Below are 18,102 nucleotides of genomic sequence, written 5' to 3' on the forward strand. Positions count from 1 at the left end.
AGCTACTGGATTTCCATCACAGCTACCCAATGGCAATATGCAACTAAGCGAGGGGAAGACCAAACACCAGACAACTTTTACTTAAGTTTCTGGTGACACAGAATTTTCATGAGAGAGAAATGGCCAAAAAAAGGAATAAGACAAATTTGATTCTTCAAAGCTTCTGTATGTTTCTTTGGGTAAAAACAAAAGAGAAGATGGATTTGCCTGTTCCAGTTTCAACTGATGCAAAAAAAAAAAAAATCATTACTAATAAAAATAGGGGCAGGGAAAGCCAAAAGTCAAAATGTATATGACCTGAAGGATCAGTTTAATGGTAAATACATATTCTTAGAAGTGTTTTTGTTTAAGGTAACACTTCCCATAAGCACACATGGCTTGCAATCTTGAGATTATTTCACAGACAAGAAAAATACAGACACAACACAAAAAACAAATACAGCTTATAGAGGAAAAAAAAAAAACACAACTAACCACCAAAAGCCTAAAAGAAAACACCAAGCATGTTACACACACGTATACAAACTTACATATACACACGCACACCAAAGAAAACAAGAAACAAAAAGTTTAATTTATGACATGCGTCGCACAGGGAATCTCAGTCGTTGGCAAATACCTTCAGCATGGTCATGGATATTGTCATCAGGGATACGTTCAATCTGAGTCTCTACAGACTCATCCCAAATGGGTCTGGTGTCAAAGATGTCTTCAGGAACTGACTGCTGAGTCTCAATGGATGGCACATTTTCAATAACTGAAACTTCTAGGGCACTACTGCTTTCGTCATCTGAAACTAATTCTTGTTCTCTCTCTGACTGTGTGAGTCTTTCCACTAACTTAGAAGCTTCATCACTAATTTCTTCAAAGAATTCTATGGAGTTTTTGTAAAGGTCAAAAAAATGTTCCTTACTTTCTTTTGTAGGACTAAAAGCACTGCGGGAGGCTGTAGTGCTCCTGCTTTTAACTGGCAACCGTGATGAAAATACCTTGAGTCTTCCTGTTGTTGCCTCCTCTGAGTCTAGCTCAACCTTCATCTCCCTCTCCCTCTCCCTGGCCTCTGCTTCTGCCTCTGCGTAACTCCTAGCTTTTATTGAGCGTTTAGTCTTTGGGTCCATGGAAACACTTGCATCAGATTCAGATTTACTTCGGTTATCTTGTTTCATAGGTAGTTTGCTTGTCGTGTCAAGAGCTTTGGGTGACTCTAGCTTGTGGACAGATGTGTCTGTGGACGTATACTGTTGTTCAGCTCTTTGGAGCGCTGCTTTGACAGGAATTTTAGACTTTGGTTTTGCTTGGTCATCTTTTCCTTCACACTGCAGACTGTCGAGAAAGCCATCAGTGGGAAGGCTCTCGTTTTCTGATTGTTGCAATGATTGTGATGCAGCAGCAGCTGTTCTTACAGGAATTTTGGATTTGCTTTCACAAGAAGGCACTCTCTCCATTAAAGCAGTAGGGATTTCAATCACAGATCTCTGTTCCTCTGGTGAAGAGTCTGGGGACTCATCATCCTGTTCAGAACAAACAAATCTAGTGACTTTGGAAAAATCTAACTCGTCTTCTACCACAGACTGCTCAGGAGACATAGGGCAAGGCACCTGACTGCTATCAACCATGTCAGTCTCCGCTCTGGAGTAGGGCTCAGCTTCAGAGGCAGCAGTTTCTTTCTTTGGTGATTTTGAAGAAGCTGAAATACCCATTTTAATTGGAATTCTGGATTTAAGCTCTGCTTTTGCAGTGCCTATACTGACACCTTCACCACTCATTTCTTCTGATTTATCACAAGACTCAGATGGTGAGGGTGAACCTTTCAGTGTATCTTTTCCTTGTATATCTGAGCCCTCTGATTCTGAAGGGGGAAATGGATCTGGTAAGCTCTCTGGCTTAGAAGATTCCACTTCTGCTGCTTCTTTCATTTCTTCACATAAAGAAACTTCTTCCGGAGGCTGCTGGCCCATTTGGAAGAAGTGAAAACTTTCATCTGGATAGTTCCTTTTGGTCATGTCAATGGCTCCACTTCTAGTCATTTCAAACAACTTTCCTTCCTGAAAAAGAAAAGGATTTTGTTCACTAAGTGGTGTCCCTTCTTCCGTGGGTGTTCTGGCTGGTGTTGTATCAGGTGTTGTGCCTTGGGATCGCCTGTCTACCATCAAACCAAATATCTTTTGTTCCTCTTCTTTCACCCGAGCTTCAAAAGCTTCATCATCTTCACGTATTTCACTCCACATGTCAGAATCCACATCAGTTTTGGTGATGACAACTTGACTGATCAATTTTTCTGTTTCATCTCTTATATCGTCAAAGGTGGATTCAGTTAACTTTGTGGAATCTGATGCTGAAGACCCTGGTGAGATTTTCTGAAATAAATCCTCTGGTTTTGGTTCTATTTCCATATATACTTCCTCTGAAGACTGATATTCGCTACCCGTGTCTCTGCTAAGCAAAATGGTACCGCTCTGATCTTGTCCTTCTTCAATACAATAGTCTTCCCTAGACAGCAGACTTTGACCAGATCCTACCTTAACTTCACAGTCAGTAAAAAATTGTTCAGAAGACACATTTTCATAAGGGCTTACTATATGAGGAGCACTACTTTCAGCAGCACCCACAACACAACTTTCAAGTTCCACCCTTTCAGCGGTGAGGGATGAATACTCTGGCAAGGGTTCCTCAATACGAATATCTCCTTGAGGCGTTTCAAAATCTGTATCTACTTTTGCCAAATCACTCCCCAAACCAGAATGGTCAGTGGGATCACCTTCAGTCAGTTTGCCATCTTGTGGCACAGAGTACTCAGTGGTACTGTGTCCACAAGAATCGTCATCTCCTTTCTCAAACACCGCTCCTTTAGCAATGAGATCTGAGTGTGTTAACAGTGGGGTGCTTTTGATACCACTTTTGTTACTATCATATTGCTCTAGTGTTGTTGAAGACTCAGCATGAACTTCTCTGTGAGACCTGTCACCAAATGAATGGCACAGAGTACCCTGCAATTGTGTGACTGGGGCATTAGGACTAACTGTCTCACTGTCATCTGTGCTATCACATCTTGATTTGTCAGTTTCTGCTGGTGCACAACCATCAGAATGGCAAGTGCCAGATTCTCGTGTGGAAGCCTTACAGCTGTCCCCAAGGATATATGGTTCCTCTTTGTCATCTTCCGTTGGCTTATCCTGTTCTGCTTTAATGGCACCTATCCTGGAAGAACATTGTTTTGAATCAATAGGTTGAAAACCTGCTTCTTCAGGGCTAGAACTGGAGTCAATACTGGATGGTAATGGTGAAGGTGGTTGCACTCGGATCGTGGGCTCCATTAAGAAACCCGAGTCAGCTTCTTTTTTAAGCTGGGTCAATTCTGGCTCGCTTTCTGAAGAGGAAGAACTCTTTCTAGATTCAGCTGAAGACATCACCACTGTAGGTATATCTTTTTCTTCAACAGCTGTTGACTCTGGTTCTTCAGCTTCACATGCAACTTCTGAATCAGCAACTGCAGAAGATTCATCTTGCTTACAATCCTTTTTGTAATCTCGTTTCTGCTTTGCTTCTTGTTCTAATTCATCAAACATTTTGATTTTGGTTACCATTTTAAACATCTCCTCTTCAGGGGTAAATCTTTTCTTTGGTTCACTTTCAGAATCATCCTCTGGTTCCTCACTGACTTCAGGTATCATGGCCGACTTTCGTATGTTTGACAGTGCCTGTGAGTCTGCTGTTTTAGGTGTGATTTCATAGCTAATTTCTTCAGAACTGGGAGTTTCTGGTGAAAGAGGACTTTTCCCTGAACTCTCCATGAGAGATGTTTGCTCTAGACTGTCATCATCAGCACTCCCCTCAGGGTCACGGAGAATCCTGGAACGCACCGATGCCAGCTCTGGACAGGTTTCTCCTTTGCTAAGAACAGACTGAAGAGGACCCTGCCCCAAAATGCCAGCTTTCCCTTTTTGTTCTACAGGGCTACTTTCAAGGGAATCACGGCAGGGAGACTCTTTCATAGGACTGGGCTCCAAAGAATCAGGCGTTTTGTGTGATGAGTTATCTTCTAGCACTGGGCTTGCTTCCAATGAGTCTTTATGACTTATAGCCAAAGAGTCATCTGCAACTGGGCTAAAGCTTTCACTATCATGGCTAGCAAGTGAGAGTTCCAATTTCTGGGGACTTCTAACCACAACACGGCGTTCACAGGTTATATCTTTTTCTTTCTCTAAAGCAGTGTCATGTGTTTCAGAAGATTTAGTTAAGTGTGCAGTGGTTCTGGATTCTTTATCCCTGCTAATATCTTTCATTATGGAAGCTGAGCTACTTTCTTTAAGTTTATCAGCCTCTTCTTCAGAGGCTTTAGGTACAAGCTCTTCTGATACATGGTCAGAATGAGACTTACTAGTCTCAGTTACAGCATCTAGCTGTTTTTCAGTAATACCTTTTTCATCTTCCTTTGGAGAGAGTTCCTTCGGAGAACATGTTTCTGCAGTTCTGTGTGCGCTAGCTGCTCCTTTAGCTTCTTCAATTTGCCCATCTGTTTTCTTTGGTGAGAAGGAAAGGCTTTCAGGGCTCGTTTCTGGAGTCTCTGCCAGCCCCTCATGCTTATAACTTTCCTCAGAGCTGATCTGAGGAGTTCCATCAAGTAGGCTACCTGGAGAATCGGCCACACCTTCATGCTTAAGGCTCTCTGAGCTCCCATCAAAAGCAGCACTTTGCAGAGAAAGAGCAGGAAGGAATCCATCTTTTACATACTCTGTGGGGAAAGCAACGTTGAAAGGACTGGTCAGTACTTGTTCCAAGTTAAGCTCGCCTTCCTCTGTCGCTGAAAGATGTCGGAATTGTTGATATTTGTCATTATCCTCAAGTTCTTCTTTAATGACATCAGAAAAGTCTGTTGAGGTTTTTCTGTCAGGGCTGATCTGAAAGTCAGTATCTGCTTGGTCATCAGAAGTCCTGCCCTTCACCGCTGCTGAATCTTTGGCACTTTGATCAACAAATACTGGAGAGAGAGGCTCAGCTGCTGTTTTTTTGCAGCTCTGCTGTTTTACCTGGTCTTTACTTACAGCTTTCTTGGTAATTTCAACAGTAGAAATTTGCATTCTTCCTTTTTTTGATTGTGGCTCTTTCTCTGCTTTTACTGTAGTGCTTTGTTTGTCCTTTGGTTTGTCTGTCTTGTGGCTTGTTACTCGCTTTGTTTCACTTTGTGAAGAAACTGTTTTTTTCCGAGTTGTTTCCTTCTCAGGGGGCTGTTGCTTTTGTTTGACAGATTTGTGCTCAAACAGTCCAGATATATTCTTGGATGGGTCTTGACCCGACTGGAAGGCTTTCATCAGCTCACGAACTGACATGGTCTCTTCAAGTCTCTCAGTCTTAGAAGAAGGTGAAACAGGAGGTTGTGCTTTGTGTGCAACTGGCTTTTTGACTGGTACTGGTTTTTTAGAAGCCTTTTCCGCAGTGCCTTCTCTTGTTTGAATTCTGACAGGTAGTTTTGAACGTACTTTTTGTTCATCTTCCACTCTTTTCTGAAGAGCTTTAACCTTGTCTTTTATTGAGCCAATAGGAGTTTCCTCTATGACAGGGGATACAGCTTTAGCCTCAGGAGCAGCTGCCGGTGTTAAGCCTTGTTCCTCCTCATGTAGTGACTCATCTGAACTGCACTTCATTAGTCCTGGTTTTTCTTCTTTGCTTTGCACCTTGCTTTCCTTTTGTTTTTGCTTATCTCTCAGTTTAGTTCTAACTGGCTTTTTAATTTCTAAGGCTGGCTTGTGTTGCTCCTGAGGGCTTAGTGTTTCAATTGTTGGAGATTCTTGTCCTCCTTTTTCAGAATCCCTGCTTATTACTACAGCTTCAAATCTCTCTTCTACTAAGTCTTCTTGTAAGGCTTGTGGTTGTACCTCATGAAGAGAAACGTATGTTTTTAAATCCTCACTAAGGTAATCTACCATTCCTGTCATGTCTTTCTTCTCTGTCTCTCTGTCTACCCCAACTTCTACACAGGTAGGTTCAGTGACTTCTAAAGGAGCATTTCTTCTGGCCTCTTCAATTTCTTCATCGCTGACAATGACCCATTCTTCTTCTACAAATTCTTGTCTGGAAAGGGACTTCTGCATAGCATGCTCTTCTCTGGTGTAGGACCCACCCCTAAGAATTTCATTTACTTTTTCTAAGTCTTCTTTCACCCTTTCAACTATTTCAAAAGGCTCTCCTGGCTCTTCTTCAGTGGGTTTTCCAAGATCTTTCACTTTAATTGAGCCTGATTTATCAGAAGAGTCAGTTGTCAAGATGGCAGTCATTTTGATCAAATCTTGTTTCATCTCAGACACTTCAGACAACAAGTCTGGACTGGCTAGTACAGGGACTTCATTAACCAGATGGCTTTTCAGGATAGATGTTTCTGTAGATTCTGTCTCGTCATCTTTGATGCGAATGAAAAACATTGAAAGTAAAATGGAAATCAAAAATAGAGATTGGAAAATGTAATCAGGACTGAAAATGACAGTCTTTGGTTGCAGTGGTAGGAAGGTCTACAAAATGGACCAGGAATGGTGGATCCACAAGATCTGAGGGTACAAGTGCAAAGCAAAGCTAACACAAAAAAAAAAAAAAAACTGAAAAGGAAAATGGCAGGAAATAACTTGCTTAACTTTACCAATATAGCACAACCACACATACATTACCAAAGCTGTAACAAACCAAATCAGGACACCATTAAAAAATAAAACAAAACAAACCCACCAACAACAAAATTTAAAACTAAAAACAGAAGAAACACAGTGAAGTTACACAAAGATAGGCATCTCAAGATTGTTCAGATGTTACAGATCAATGTTCAAATAAAAATAAACAAGAAAAGAGGGGGAAAGCATCAGAACTGATTGAAAGTCGATTTCCTCTAAGAGAAAGCCAGCGTTAGCAAACTGTCAGAATAACATTGGATTAATGTTTTTTTTGTTGTTGTTTTTTGTTTTTTTTTAACGACCAAAATAAAAAGTTATAAGTAATTCTGCAATAATCTAAAATATGATCAAATATGTAGAGATCTGAATCAGCTGCAAACCGGCATTTCATCTAAGGGGATTTCACACCTAAACAATGAAACAAACATTCTTTTGTTTTAAGAGGCATGGTCCTTTCCTTGGAACATCCTCATTGACAACTAATGAATTGACTGAGGAAAGAGAAGACAGAAGAAAAGGAGAGATAATAAGAAAAAACTGTGAATCAACTTAGAAGTGATTTCAAAGTTTTAAAAAATGTAATGTATGGCAACCAAAAATCAGACAATCACACTAGACACATACATACAATTTATGTAAGGCAAGTTATTTCCATGCAAAGCAAAGGTGTTGCAAATGCTTCTGTGAATGTAACCTCAGTTAAAAAACAAGAGCTTTAAAATTAATCATATAAATTAAAGATACATGAAGTTATTGTGAAACATACTGTGGTGAAATATTTCTCCAATCTGTACAATCAGTAAACAGTATATTGGATGCTATGCCATTACTGCCTACTGGGAATATTTAATTTCAGGAAGGACTACTAGCAAATGTATTTTGAACAGAGTTAAACACTGGAGGAATTAAGTTAGTTACGAGCAGAAAGCAAGGCTTAGAAATTGTATGGAATTGTATATTTTTCTTTTAGAGGTAGCATACCATGTAAAACTTGGTATATTTCTGCACTCTGGTCTAAAAGTCAAAGTAGTAATGCAAATAAGGGGAAGCTAGGCAATACATAATTATCTGCATTTCTTTGTAAAAATACCCATGGGGTAACTGAAATTCCATTCTGCTGACTGTACGACAGCTTGTCTTTTCCACCTTGATGAAATTGGTCCTCCTGGTATAAATGATAATGAATTAGAGCAGAAATTGGATATTGGTAATGTTGTTTATCATGGTGAATGCTACTTCCCAGCAGGTTACTGGCTGTTTTGTCACACTAATGTCCTTCTTTCATTCTCTTGCTGAAGCATTTCTAATTTAGACAAAAGGAGATTATAGGGGAATGGCCATCCCTTTGATCTTCAGGACTTTGGTGCTGTTGTCTTTCCAGTTCTAACATGTACATAGTATATCAGGAATAGACAGCAAAATGCAATGTAGGATAAAGGCAAGAAATTGCACTTTAAACTGTAAACAAAAGTCATTCTTTTCCTAAATAGATTTAAGAGCTGTTTTCAAATGCAGTGATTTCTTATTAGAGACGTACTTCATATTAAATATATATTGTTTGATTTACATCTTCATTAAAGGAGATCTTTGGCACTATGAACCACTCACCCTCAGATTCTAATAATAATGGATTCATTCTGTATATATGGAGGGTTTATATGGTACACCAAGCTTACAGTTACATTTCCAGTCATATTTCACCACAGTAAAGGGCGGGAGGGGAGGGTTAAACAGTCTGATTACTTTGGACAGTATCACTTTTTTGCATGCTTATATTTCATAAGTTTAATGAAATATATTAGGATATTAATCATATTTTTGTTAAAAATGATACTGTCATTTATCTCAAATGGCAACAATGTGTATCAACAAATGGACAAAAAATGGAGGGATGAGCATTCATACAAGCAAAATAGCAATAGCGGGATCACTAGGGATGTCAAAGGAAAGTAAATGCTTAGAAAAACTGTTTTAAATTGTATTACTTGTTAATTTATATGTTAAAATGTATTTAATTGGATAACTTTTGATATTACATTGTTTTCTATTACATTTTTTAAGTATTGATGTTATTAGCAATAGCTGTTAAAGCTTAGCTCTCTTTCATGCTTATCTTTATTTTTAACAATCTTTCACACGAACTGCATTACAGTATTAAAAAAAAAATAAGTCTTACTTTTTTCTGAAGTCATATCAACCTGGAAAAGAAAAAAAGGGGAAAATTAAAAAGTTGCAATACAATAAATATATACTCATTCATTAGTAATACTGCTTGAGTCAAATCACTAAGTATATCAAGAAACACAGACACACTGACTTAAACAGAACCGAGAATGTATTTATGGTAATGGTATGCATAATTTAACATATTTAGTGTTTCTAATAACAGAAAAATGTTTACTTTGCTATAGTTATAGTCTAGTACATGAAAAATCTTGCAATATATTTTATATCAATGGGACTAGCAGCACAGAGGGCCCAAACTTTTGCATTATTGGGTGTGTTGTCGCATTGTTCCTAATTCGTTTCTTTTCATTAAAGGGAAAAGTCCAATACGGTCATCTGAAAGCGTATGCCCCAGCTGGATGGCACCTAGCATGCTTTAGTCCCAATTTCCTTGTGTATATTCGTTCTGAGATCACAGTTTGCATTTTGTCTCTGCTTTTGTGATGATGAAAAGCAGGTGCGAAAAGGACAGCAGACTTACTACTGCCTAGGATTTAATGCTAATATTATCCATTGATACCTCTGAATGGAAGCAGTGATAGCCCTCAGAAGCCATCTTTTTGATTGATTTATTTTTTTCAGAGCATATAGATTAAAAGGGACATATAATTTGTTTTCTTTCAAAAGAAAACATAGTCTTTGCTGAGAAAAACATGAAAAAAAAATCAATGCCAGACTGAAAATTCAAGGAGCAAACTTTTCAAGTTGCCCTGTCGTTTGACTCTTTTTTTCAGTTCTGCTAGCATGATCATTTGTCCCCATAAGGAAAAGACTTTTGATGGGCAAACCTGGATGTGCAAAAGTATGCAGACAAAGTTAGAAGTAGCACTACACATTTAATTTTCTCTGCCAAACTTGTGGTAATAGGATGACTGAGAGGAATGAAAATCAGTTATGCAGTACTGTTGATAAATCCAACATACAAGGTAAGTGAAAGCCCGCCAGATATACTTTAGTGAGTATTGGAAAAGCCCACTTTTGTTTAAAAGTATTCTTTACCAAAATAAATGCTATTTATTGTCTCAGGTAAGATCTTACTAATTCTTGCTTTTCCAGACATGGAAAATGAATGTAAGTAAACCATTGGCAAGACTTACATGGTCATACACGCCTTGTAATCACTTAGGCCTTAATGTGATTAAACTTCACACTTAGCATAATTTAATTTCCCTTATTTTACGTTCCTCCAAATCAATCTGGAATTATGTCAGCACACTAAATATTATTATTAACATAATGAATTTTTAATTTGCTTTAAAAATGCAAAGATGTCTTTAGCCACCAATGACCTTGTCTTTTTGTGGTTTAGCATCTTACATGAAAGTATAAGAATTCATAAATGTTTGGAAAAATACTTTTCCAATATCTTCTACCTGGTTTTTACAGAGTACAGATTTGTTAAAAACAACTTTTTGGGACTTCACTGGAAATGCATAAACAGCATTATAGAGGCTAAAATAATTAGTTTTGTTCTTTCATGATGAAATTGAATCATCATCTGATAATGTTTCTGTTTAATATATATAATAGGAATTAGCTTCTGACAATAGATAGATACCAGGTTAAACAAAAATGTTCCAGATCCACAGCTAATAACATTTGTACCCCTACGTTATTTTTAGGATTTGGGATAATTGTCAGAATCAGAAAATCAACACCACTTCCCATTTTTTTGTGTGCTGAGGAGAATATAAATTAAATAAATCCATTTACATGACCTACTCTAGACAGAGTAATTTTAAAAATGTTTATAAACTGCTTTGAAAAGAAAATGTACTATTATACATCTCTAAAATCAGTGGAGCTGAATCAATAAAACTTTACTTTTATCTATGGGAAAATTAAACTCAGTAAATTCTAGAAGTGTTCCTGTGGAAGATCCTTTTAAATCACTATAGATTTAATCTTTTAAGTTGTATCTATTAGATGTATTTTAGCAGTATGCATAAGCAATGACATGCTGTTATTAGAAACATTACCTCTTCTTCTTGTTCTTGATCTGATTCTGATTCCTTTCAGTTCCAAAATGCCATGCAAGAAGGGGAAAACAGAGCAGGCAAAATACACATTTTTTTAGAAGAAAAGAGTAGCAAAAAATAACTTCATACAACACTTAACAGAAGTCTATGCAGTATGTTTCTGCAATTGATTTCTTGTGTGAAAGGTGGCAGAACTCTGTATTGCCATTGCAAAACACAAAATGCTATAGCATCAAGCAAATTACAGACAGAAACATTGCTTCTGGATGTTAGACTTCATGATCCTTATATGTCCTAAAACTTGTCATTTATGCATGCTTTTGCACCTGTAAGTTGGCATGAATAAACATTTAAAATAGATTTAAAAGTTACTTGTTTAGATTGAAAATATCTTGAGACATCTTATTTATAAATTATACAAAAATGCTACAATAAAATTGTATTACATGCTGAAAACACTGAAGAAAAAAATGAAAAACACAGATAACATTTTGGTCAAACAGCCTAATGCATTACTAAAAGGCACAGAGCTCCTAAACTGACAAGGACAGTAACGAGTCCTACTTACCACACAATGGCAAAAAATGACTCTTTAAAATACCTGACTATAAAGCTTTACCTATATTTTTTTCCTCCTACTCATTTCTTGGTTGTTACAATGCTGATTACGATAGATCAGTATCATTTCACAGTACCTTTGTGTAAACAGGTAAAGTGATGTTTAAATTACATATGGCTTGATGAACAAGACCTCTTGTAGATTTGGGCTCCTTCATGAATGATAACCGTCCACAGGGTTCTTGAGTGGTATCTCGCACCTGGTTGAAGAAGCATATAGACATAGCATCTGTTAGTTTGCTATTTTCCCATTTAAACTACTTGCACCACTCAAAGTTATTCAGCAGAAAGAGGCTAGATGTGGGAGAAAAAATAATGTAGGCAAAAATAATACGTTTTGTTGTTATTTTCCCACTTGTTTGTAAATGTATATATGGATGGATTTGTGTGTTAAAGCAAGAGAAAACGCAACTACAAACAGGCTTAGACATTAGAAACTTATTTACAGAAGTCAGTGGTAATGCTGTAATCATCTTAAAAGAACAGACACATTCTGTTACGATAAGGTTTCTGTGATAACTTACAATACCTGTTTTTCACTGAAACAATCCCCAAACTTTGTAGTAATAACAAAGACTCATTTTCTATTAGGTTATAAAATAAACCATATGGCAAGCATGCGTATTTATGCTGATATTAGCGATAAAGTTTTGCTCAAATTTGTGGTATTAAATATTGTGTTTGTTCATTTGGCTACTCTTTCGGCTGAGAGGCTGAAAATAGTGAAAGATTACACTTAATTTCTGCTTTTGCAAAATGTTCTCTCAAATGTATCGATAAATCCTGTTCTTACACTGAAGACATTTGCTGGAATACATTGCTAGGTGTGACTGTGACAATCTACAAATGATACTACAGCATGTCATACTCTAACATTTTGCAATGAATCAGAAAAACCTCTGTTTCACAGCTGGCAGCAGAAACAAGTGTAAGCACTTAGAACTTAAGATAATGGTGATGCCGTTCTAGCTTTTGTACGTAACGTCAGGAGGACTAAACATAATGTCACAGGAGAAATACAACAAAGCATTACCTCATTCTTCTGAACAGATAAAGATGATACAACTGGATACATGGGCATTAATGTTATCAGACTGAAAATACTAGATGCAAAGCCAGATGTTTTTGAACACATTTTGGAAAATCCACCATGGAGAAAAATATGCAAAGCCAGATAGGTGCTGGCGTAGATAGAGTTCTACATTTAAAAAAGCTTTAAAAAAATCACTGAGGAGAAGGAGGAAAGAGAGTTTAAAAGTTGTCTAGAAACATAGAGTAAATTTAATGACATGAGTGGGTTGATTTTCTTTTCTTCGCTTTTTGGAAGTTTCTCTTCATAAAGTATTTCTCTAAAACTGTTTTACATAATGGCTCTGTTGTAGCCAGGATGAGCCAGCAGAAGGAAAACACAGTTTGTTGGAAGATGTTTGCAGAGCCCTCTGAATCTCTCCATCCAGAAAAGAAGGTGGTGGTGGTTCAGAGGCAGCGGCCCCCTCTGCTGCTAGCACAGACCACACTTCTTCACATCTGCTCCCTACACATCTCATGAAAGAAGCAAAGGAGCTCTGTGGCCCATGGTGTTTACATTGCTGGTTCCAAAGCTAGGGACAACACATTAGTTCATTTTTGCTGAACGTGTTTTTTGTTTGGGCTTTGGTGTAACAGACTTTTCTACTCACATAAAAGATTTTACAATAGAATACTAGCATAATCATAGAATCACAGAATATCCCGAGTTGGAAGGGACCCATAAGGATGGGGTATATATTCTTATATGCTATATATAAGCATATATATATATACACACACATATATATATGCATAATATATGCTATGGGGATAAAACTAGGTTACAGTTGGACTTTATCAAAATTAATTACTTCATTTTTCCATAGTTTTACTGTATTTTTTGAAAACAATCTTTTAAGTTAACCTTAGGATCACAGACTCAGGGTTGGAAAAGACCTTCAACATCATCTGGTCCAACCATCCCCCTACCACCAATGTCACCCACTAAACCATGTCTCTAAGCACCACGTCCAACCTTTCCTTCTTTGTTAACTTTTGACTGAGGATAAATTAACTGCATCCAGAAACGAGAATTTTCCAGAACACTACAAACAAATAAGCTATAATGCGGAAAGTCATTGTAACCTTAGCTACACCTCCAAATATCTAAAAAGGACCCATGCTTTTCTTACTGAGCTCCCAAGCAAGTTTTCCATAGCTACTGCAGAGTATGATTAGTTGAAGAACACTTACATCTGTGTTTACAGCCCTATCCGTATTGACAAATGTAGGGTAAAATGTGTAGAGACAGATAACTGTATTTAGAGCAAATTTTTAATAAATTTCAGATAGCTATTTCCATAGATTTGGTAGGTTTTAACTACCCAAGTCAATGTTTAATCCATGATGGTAAAAGAAAAAAAATCTGACCATTCAGTCCGCTAATTTTATCACAAACTCATAATTAGACAAAAATAAAATTATTATCCATAGTTCATATATTAACATTACCTTAACGAACAGGGGAAGTCTGTTTTCTTTGAAGGCAAAAAAACTGAATATATGATGTTGCCCACTCTTTGTTAATGGCACCAAATTGCCAAAACAGTCAACATAGATGGGTTTTCCTTCTAATACCTATTGGAAATGAAAAAGAAACAAAGCAATAATTAACCACAGTCATGGACTAGGACCCTTCAGCATAAATCTACAGTAGTTTAGATCAATTTCTTACATTTCTAGGCCTTGACTTGTCAGCATTTGCAAGGTTTGTTAGAAACAGTCACCTAAAATCTGTGGAAACATTTCAGACTATTAAATTCTAACTGGAATATGTTGTTAATTTGGTAACAATACTGTGACACTATAAATGACAAAATGAGCATTCGATGTCATGAATCTGTGCAAATTATCATTTCTTAATATATTTTTATTTTTAATTGGATTAAATTTTAGCATAATTCACTAACCTGGGCTCATCACAATAGCCAAAAAAACCACATTTTCTTCAGCATTCAAAGCAGAAATCCTAGATTTGAATGGTAGGATAATAAGCCTGTTTGTAAATATCGTGAAGTTGCACAGGACCTTCCTAAACAATGCAAAAACTTTCTAAATTACACTACCTATGAGTTTAATCAACTTGCAACATCCTGTTGCAGCAGGTAAAGACAGTATATTTTAGTAGATTTCACTTTGACTGGATTTGGGAAGGTCTAGAGCTTTTGAAAGTCAGGCCTGAAGCAACCAAAATGCCCATATAATGATACTGCTTACATCTTTGGATTGCTATTTGTGTGGCCCTTCCACATGTTTAAATCTCATCTTACCAATTTTGGAGCCGTTGCCTTCAAATCACCAGTACATTAATATCTCCTCATTAGTTCCCAGAAATTCAGCCTTGCCATTCAATTTTATGAGCCCGTATTTTATCTAGGTGCTCTGCACAACAAATGCCTGTCAGAGCTTCAGGAACACTGAGGACAAATATTTTTAAAGGTGGGGTTCAGTCATGGAAAAAAAAACACCATACTAAGACCATACTGCTAAGCAGAAGAATATGCCATTCACGTACTTAATGCATTTACAATTTGTCATTTCTTCTGAGGAAGCTGACAGATACAGAGGAAAAAAAAAGGCAGGCAGTTTGTTGGATCCCATATAGAAAAACCTTTGCCTGTTCTGCAACAGACATGAATTTTTTTGTAAAGCACATTAACCTCTTTGTAGCAAATACGCTGATAAAATGTGACTACTGTTGACTGCCTTTTTGGTTAGTAATATGCATTTATGGAGTTATCAGAAGTTGACAATTCCTACCCTTTATGTCTTTGATTTTTCTCCCCTTTTCTCATAACACCCAGTTAGTATCGGGGCTCAGGAAACGTAACTGTTTAGGAAAGCACACCACTCCAAAACTCACCTTTACATAGGTATTCCTCTAAGAGGAAGTTACTGGAATAACTAAGAAATTCAAGTTATCTCCCAACAGTTTGTTACAGAGCTAATTAAAACTTAAGTAATCAACGCTGACCATCAGAGAAAAAACCTCAATGTACTCGGACTAAACTCAGGACTAGCCTACATCCATAGAACTTAGTTTTGAGCTACCTGAGGCAAAAAGTCCATTTAAAATACCTATCAGCTATACCTATCAGTGCACTTTTAAAGTGACTTACTTCAGTCTTGGGTCCTGTGCACCTAAAACCCTAACCAAGCTCTATGGCTATGCACAATTCTTACAAGCTATAGCTTTTTTTTTTTTTTTTTTTTTAAGTAAAAGCCATAGAAAGCGCCTCTCCTCCTTCTTGTACAACTAGCAACCTCAAAATGTTGGTGTTGCTTCCCCACATAAAAGTAGATTTCATAGTAGTTAGTTGGAATATGCTGCTCTAATTTTCAGTCTTCGAGTTAAAGAAATACTGGCCCTGACACCAGAGAAAAGCAGGACAAAGAACAAGGAACTGCTGGACTAAATGGTAATGCCCGACTTCATTTTACTACACAATTTCCTAGCATAAAATCAGTCCAGTTTCTAAGTGTAACTGTTTAACGGGTCCACCATAAAAAGGCAACTTGGGAAACCAAATTCTTTCAATGCAGTTTTGTCGTATAGATCTTCTAAGTAAGTCTTAAGTCTATAACAGAGAGCTCAGACTGAACCAGCTCACTCCCATATTTACTCTCCCCTTGCATCCAGTTTAATGTTCCAGCTACCTCTTTTTTTTTTTTTTTTTTTTTTTTTTCTGAGGACTTCCCTGAGAACACACTGGATGTTCCCTTAAAATGCCAGTGATGCTATGGAGACTATGGAGAAAGCAAAAAATGCAGTTTTGCCAAAGGGAATCCCTTTCTAACATCAGCTAACCAGATGACCGAAAGACCCAAACGTAGACAACTGAATATAGATAACCTTCCAACTAGCCCTGTGGACTATCAGGTCAGCAATGGCCCACTGCAGATACGATTTGGTCACTCATATCTGGCAGTTCCTGTTACCTTGCATCTGCCAAAAGGCAAAGCTTGCATCTTATCATGACGCGTGATATTGCATTTGTTGGCCTTTTTACTTTTCACTCCTTGTAGCAGGCAGTAGGCAGAAAACAGTAGCTTAAAAGCAGACATTAGAAAATGGAGAAAAGTGTTTAAGATTCTTGTACAGTACCTCTACATCTCTGCTTCTGGCAACTTCAGCAAAATTTTCTTGTTGTTCTAGAGTTTTATCCACCTTGTCGTCTGTCATGCAAAAACATCTTAACCGTGCTTCAATGGGATCATGTGATTTGGCAAACACCACAAATTTGGCCATGTAGGGGACACAGATAATCTCTCTGTACACTTGGGAAGCAAAAGTAACAGATTCTTGTGTCTGTCGACAGTCTATCAACCAAAATCTGTAAATTAAAATGAAAAGTTGGATAATCAATGCAAAGATTTAAACAACAAAATTACATATTTTCCACCTTTGTGGCATTAGCTGGCAACCAGACTGACTGAATAAAAGAAAAATAGTTACCATTTGGGAAGAATAGCTTAGGAGTGCTGGCAGCAGCCCTCCTCTGCTTTAGGAGCATGAAGCAAAATCAACAGCAAAAGCATTTGTACCAGAACTTACGCTCCAAAATACCAGATGCAGACTTTTCGTAGGATCTCCTGCTGTACAAATGCCAGCCCGTTGTTCATGTTTCTGATATGATCTCACTCACTTGGAAGCTCGTTTGCTTCCAGTTACACAACTGGCTTTTAAACACTTTAAATGCATGAACCTGCTTGTATTCTTATGTTTATAAAATATATTACATTTAAAAATATGTTTATAATAGTTAAACAATTATAGATGGCTTACTGAGATCTGGGGATTTATCACAGTATCCAATAAATATTTCTTTTCCTTTATTCAAAAGTAGGCTATGGCCTCAACTTTGTTTTCATTGGAATTTATTCTTTCTAGTAAGAATATGTGATCAACTTTTTGGCTTCTTTTACCAAGAACTGAATCTTTTCTAGACTAAGCTTGGTGGTCTCTGCTTTCCATCAATTTCAACAGTTTCTGGTGATATGTTTGAAATGGTGATTGATCATATCACCGGGTCTAGAGACACCCAAAAGGTCTCTGAATTTGTCTTTACTTACTTATCCGGTCATTCCTTGATTTCTAAGCAGAAAGTAAGTAGGGAAGGGTGTACTCCAAGTGTACAGTTCAGATATCCCCTTAAACGTAAGTTTGCAATAGGTGCCTTTCATCCAGAGAAATAAATACACTATCTTTTTGGCAGCTGGTTGCTGCTAAACATCTGATGATGCACAAGAGACTCATGTCTCATAAAAAATCTTAGTAAAATTGCTTACATCTAACTAGTCAAATGCCAATCCTGTCATGTCTCTTCCAGGCTATAACTGCATCGTTAAACTACAGAGTAAGCAATTTCAGTCTTTTATTTTTAACCCCCTTATATTTTCCTAGATATTGTATAATTTCCTGTTAAGCACTGGATATGTCAGTATGCTGCACCTGGGTGTTCCTGATTTGCGTACAATTTTTTACTCCCAGCAGGGATGTGGTGAAAGTTTCCTGAATTTTTAATGATGAGGAACGGGAGACTGAAGTGGTTTTG

The 18,102-nt window shown here is 37.3% G+C and overlaps 1 protein-coding gene across 35 annotated transcripts in view; it reads right to left on the reverse strand.

The window, feature by feature from the left end:
• ANK2 (ankyrin 2) overlaps positions 1-18,102 on the reverse strand; it is a gene marked incomplete at its 5' end in the record, with an annotated part of 358,674 nt that overhangs the window by 17,690 nt on the left and 322,882 nt on the right. For 18 of the 35 annotated variants that reach the window (XM_080591203.1, XM_080591200.1, XM_080591196.1 and 15 more), the window contains 5 exons: positions 8,833-8,854; positions 10,862-10,894; positions 11,557-11,679; positions 14,000-14,125; positions 16,653-16,881. In XM_080591203.1, coding sequence (XP_080447329.1) covers positions 8,833-8,854; positions 10,862-10,894; positions 11,557-11,679; positions 14,000-14,125; positions 16,653-16,881 — 533 coding nt within the window. Of the gene's footprint in view, positions 1-619; positions 6,395-8,832; positions 8,855-10,861; positions 10,895-11,556; positions 11,680-13,999; positions 14,126-16,652; positions 16,882-18,102 lie in introns of all 35 variants that reach the window. The other 17 variants (XM_080591209.1, XM_080591178.1, XM_080591211.1 and 14 more) reach the window with 2 other exon arrangements.

Source organism: Anser brachyrhynchus, assembly GCF_964034855.1.
Source record: "Anser brachyrhynchus genome assembly, chromosome: 4".
NCBI classification, from domain to species: domain Eukaryota; kingdom Metazoa; phylum Chordata; class Aves; order Anseriformes; family Anatidae; genus Anser; species Anser brachyrhynchus.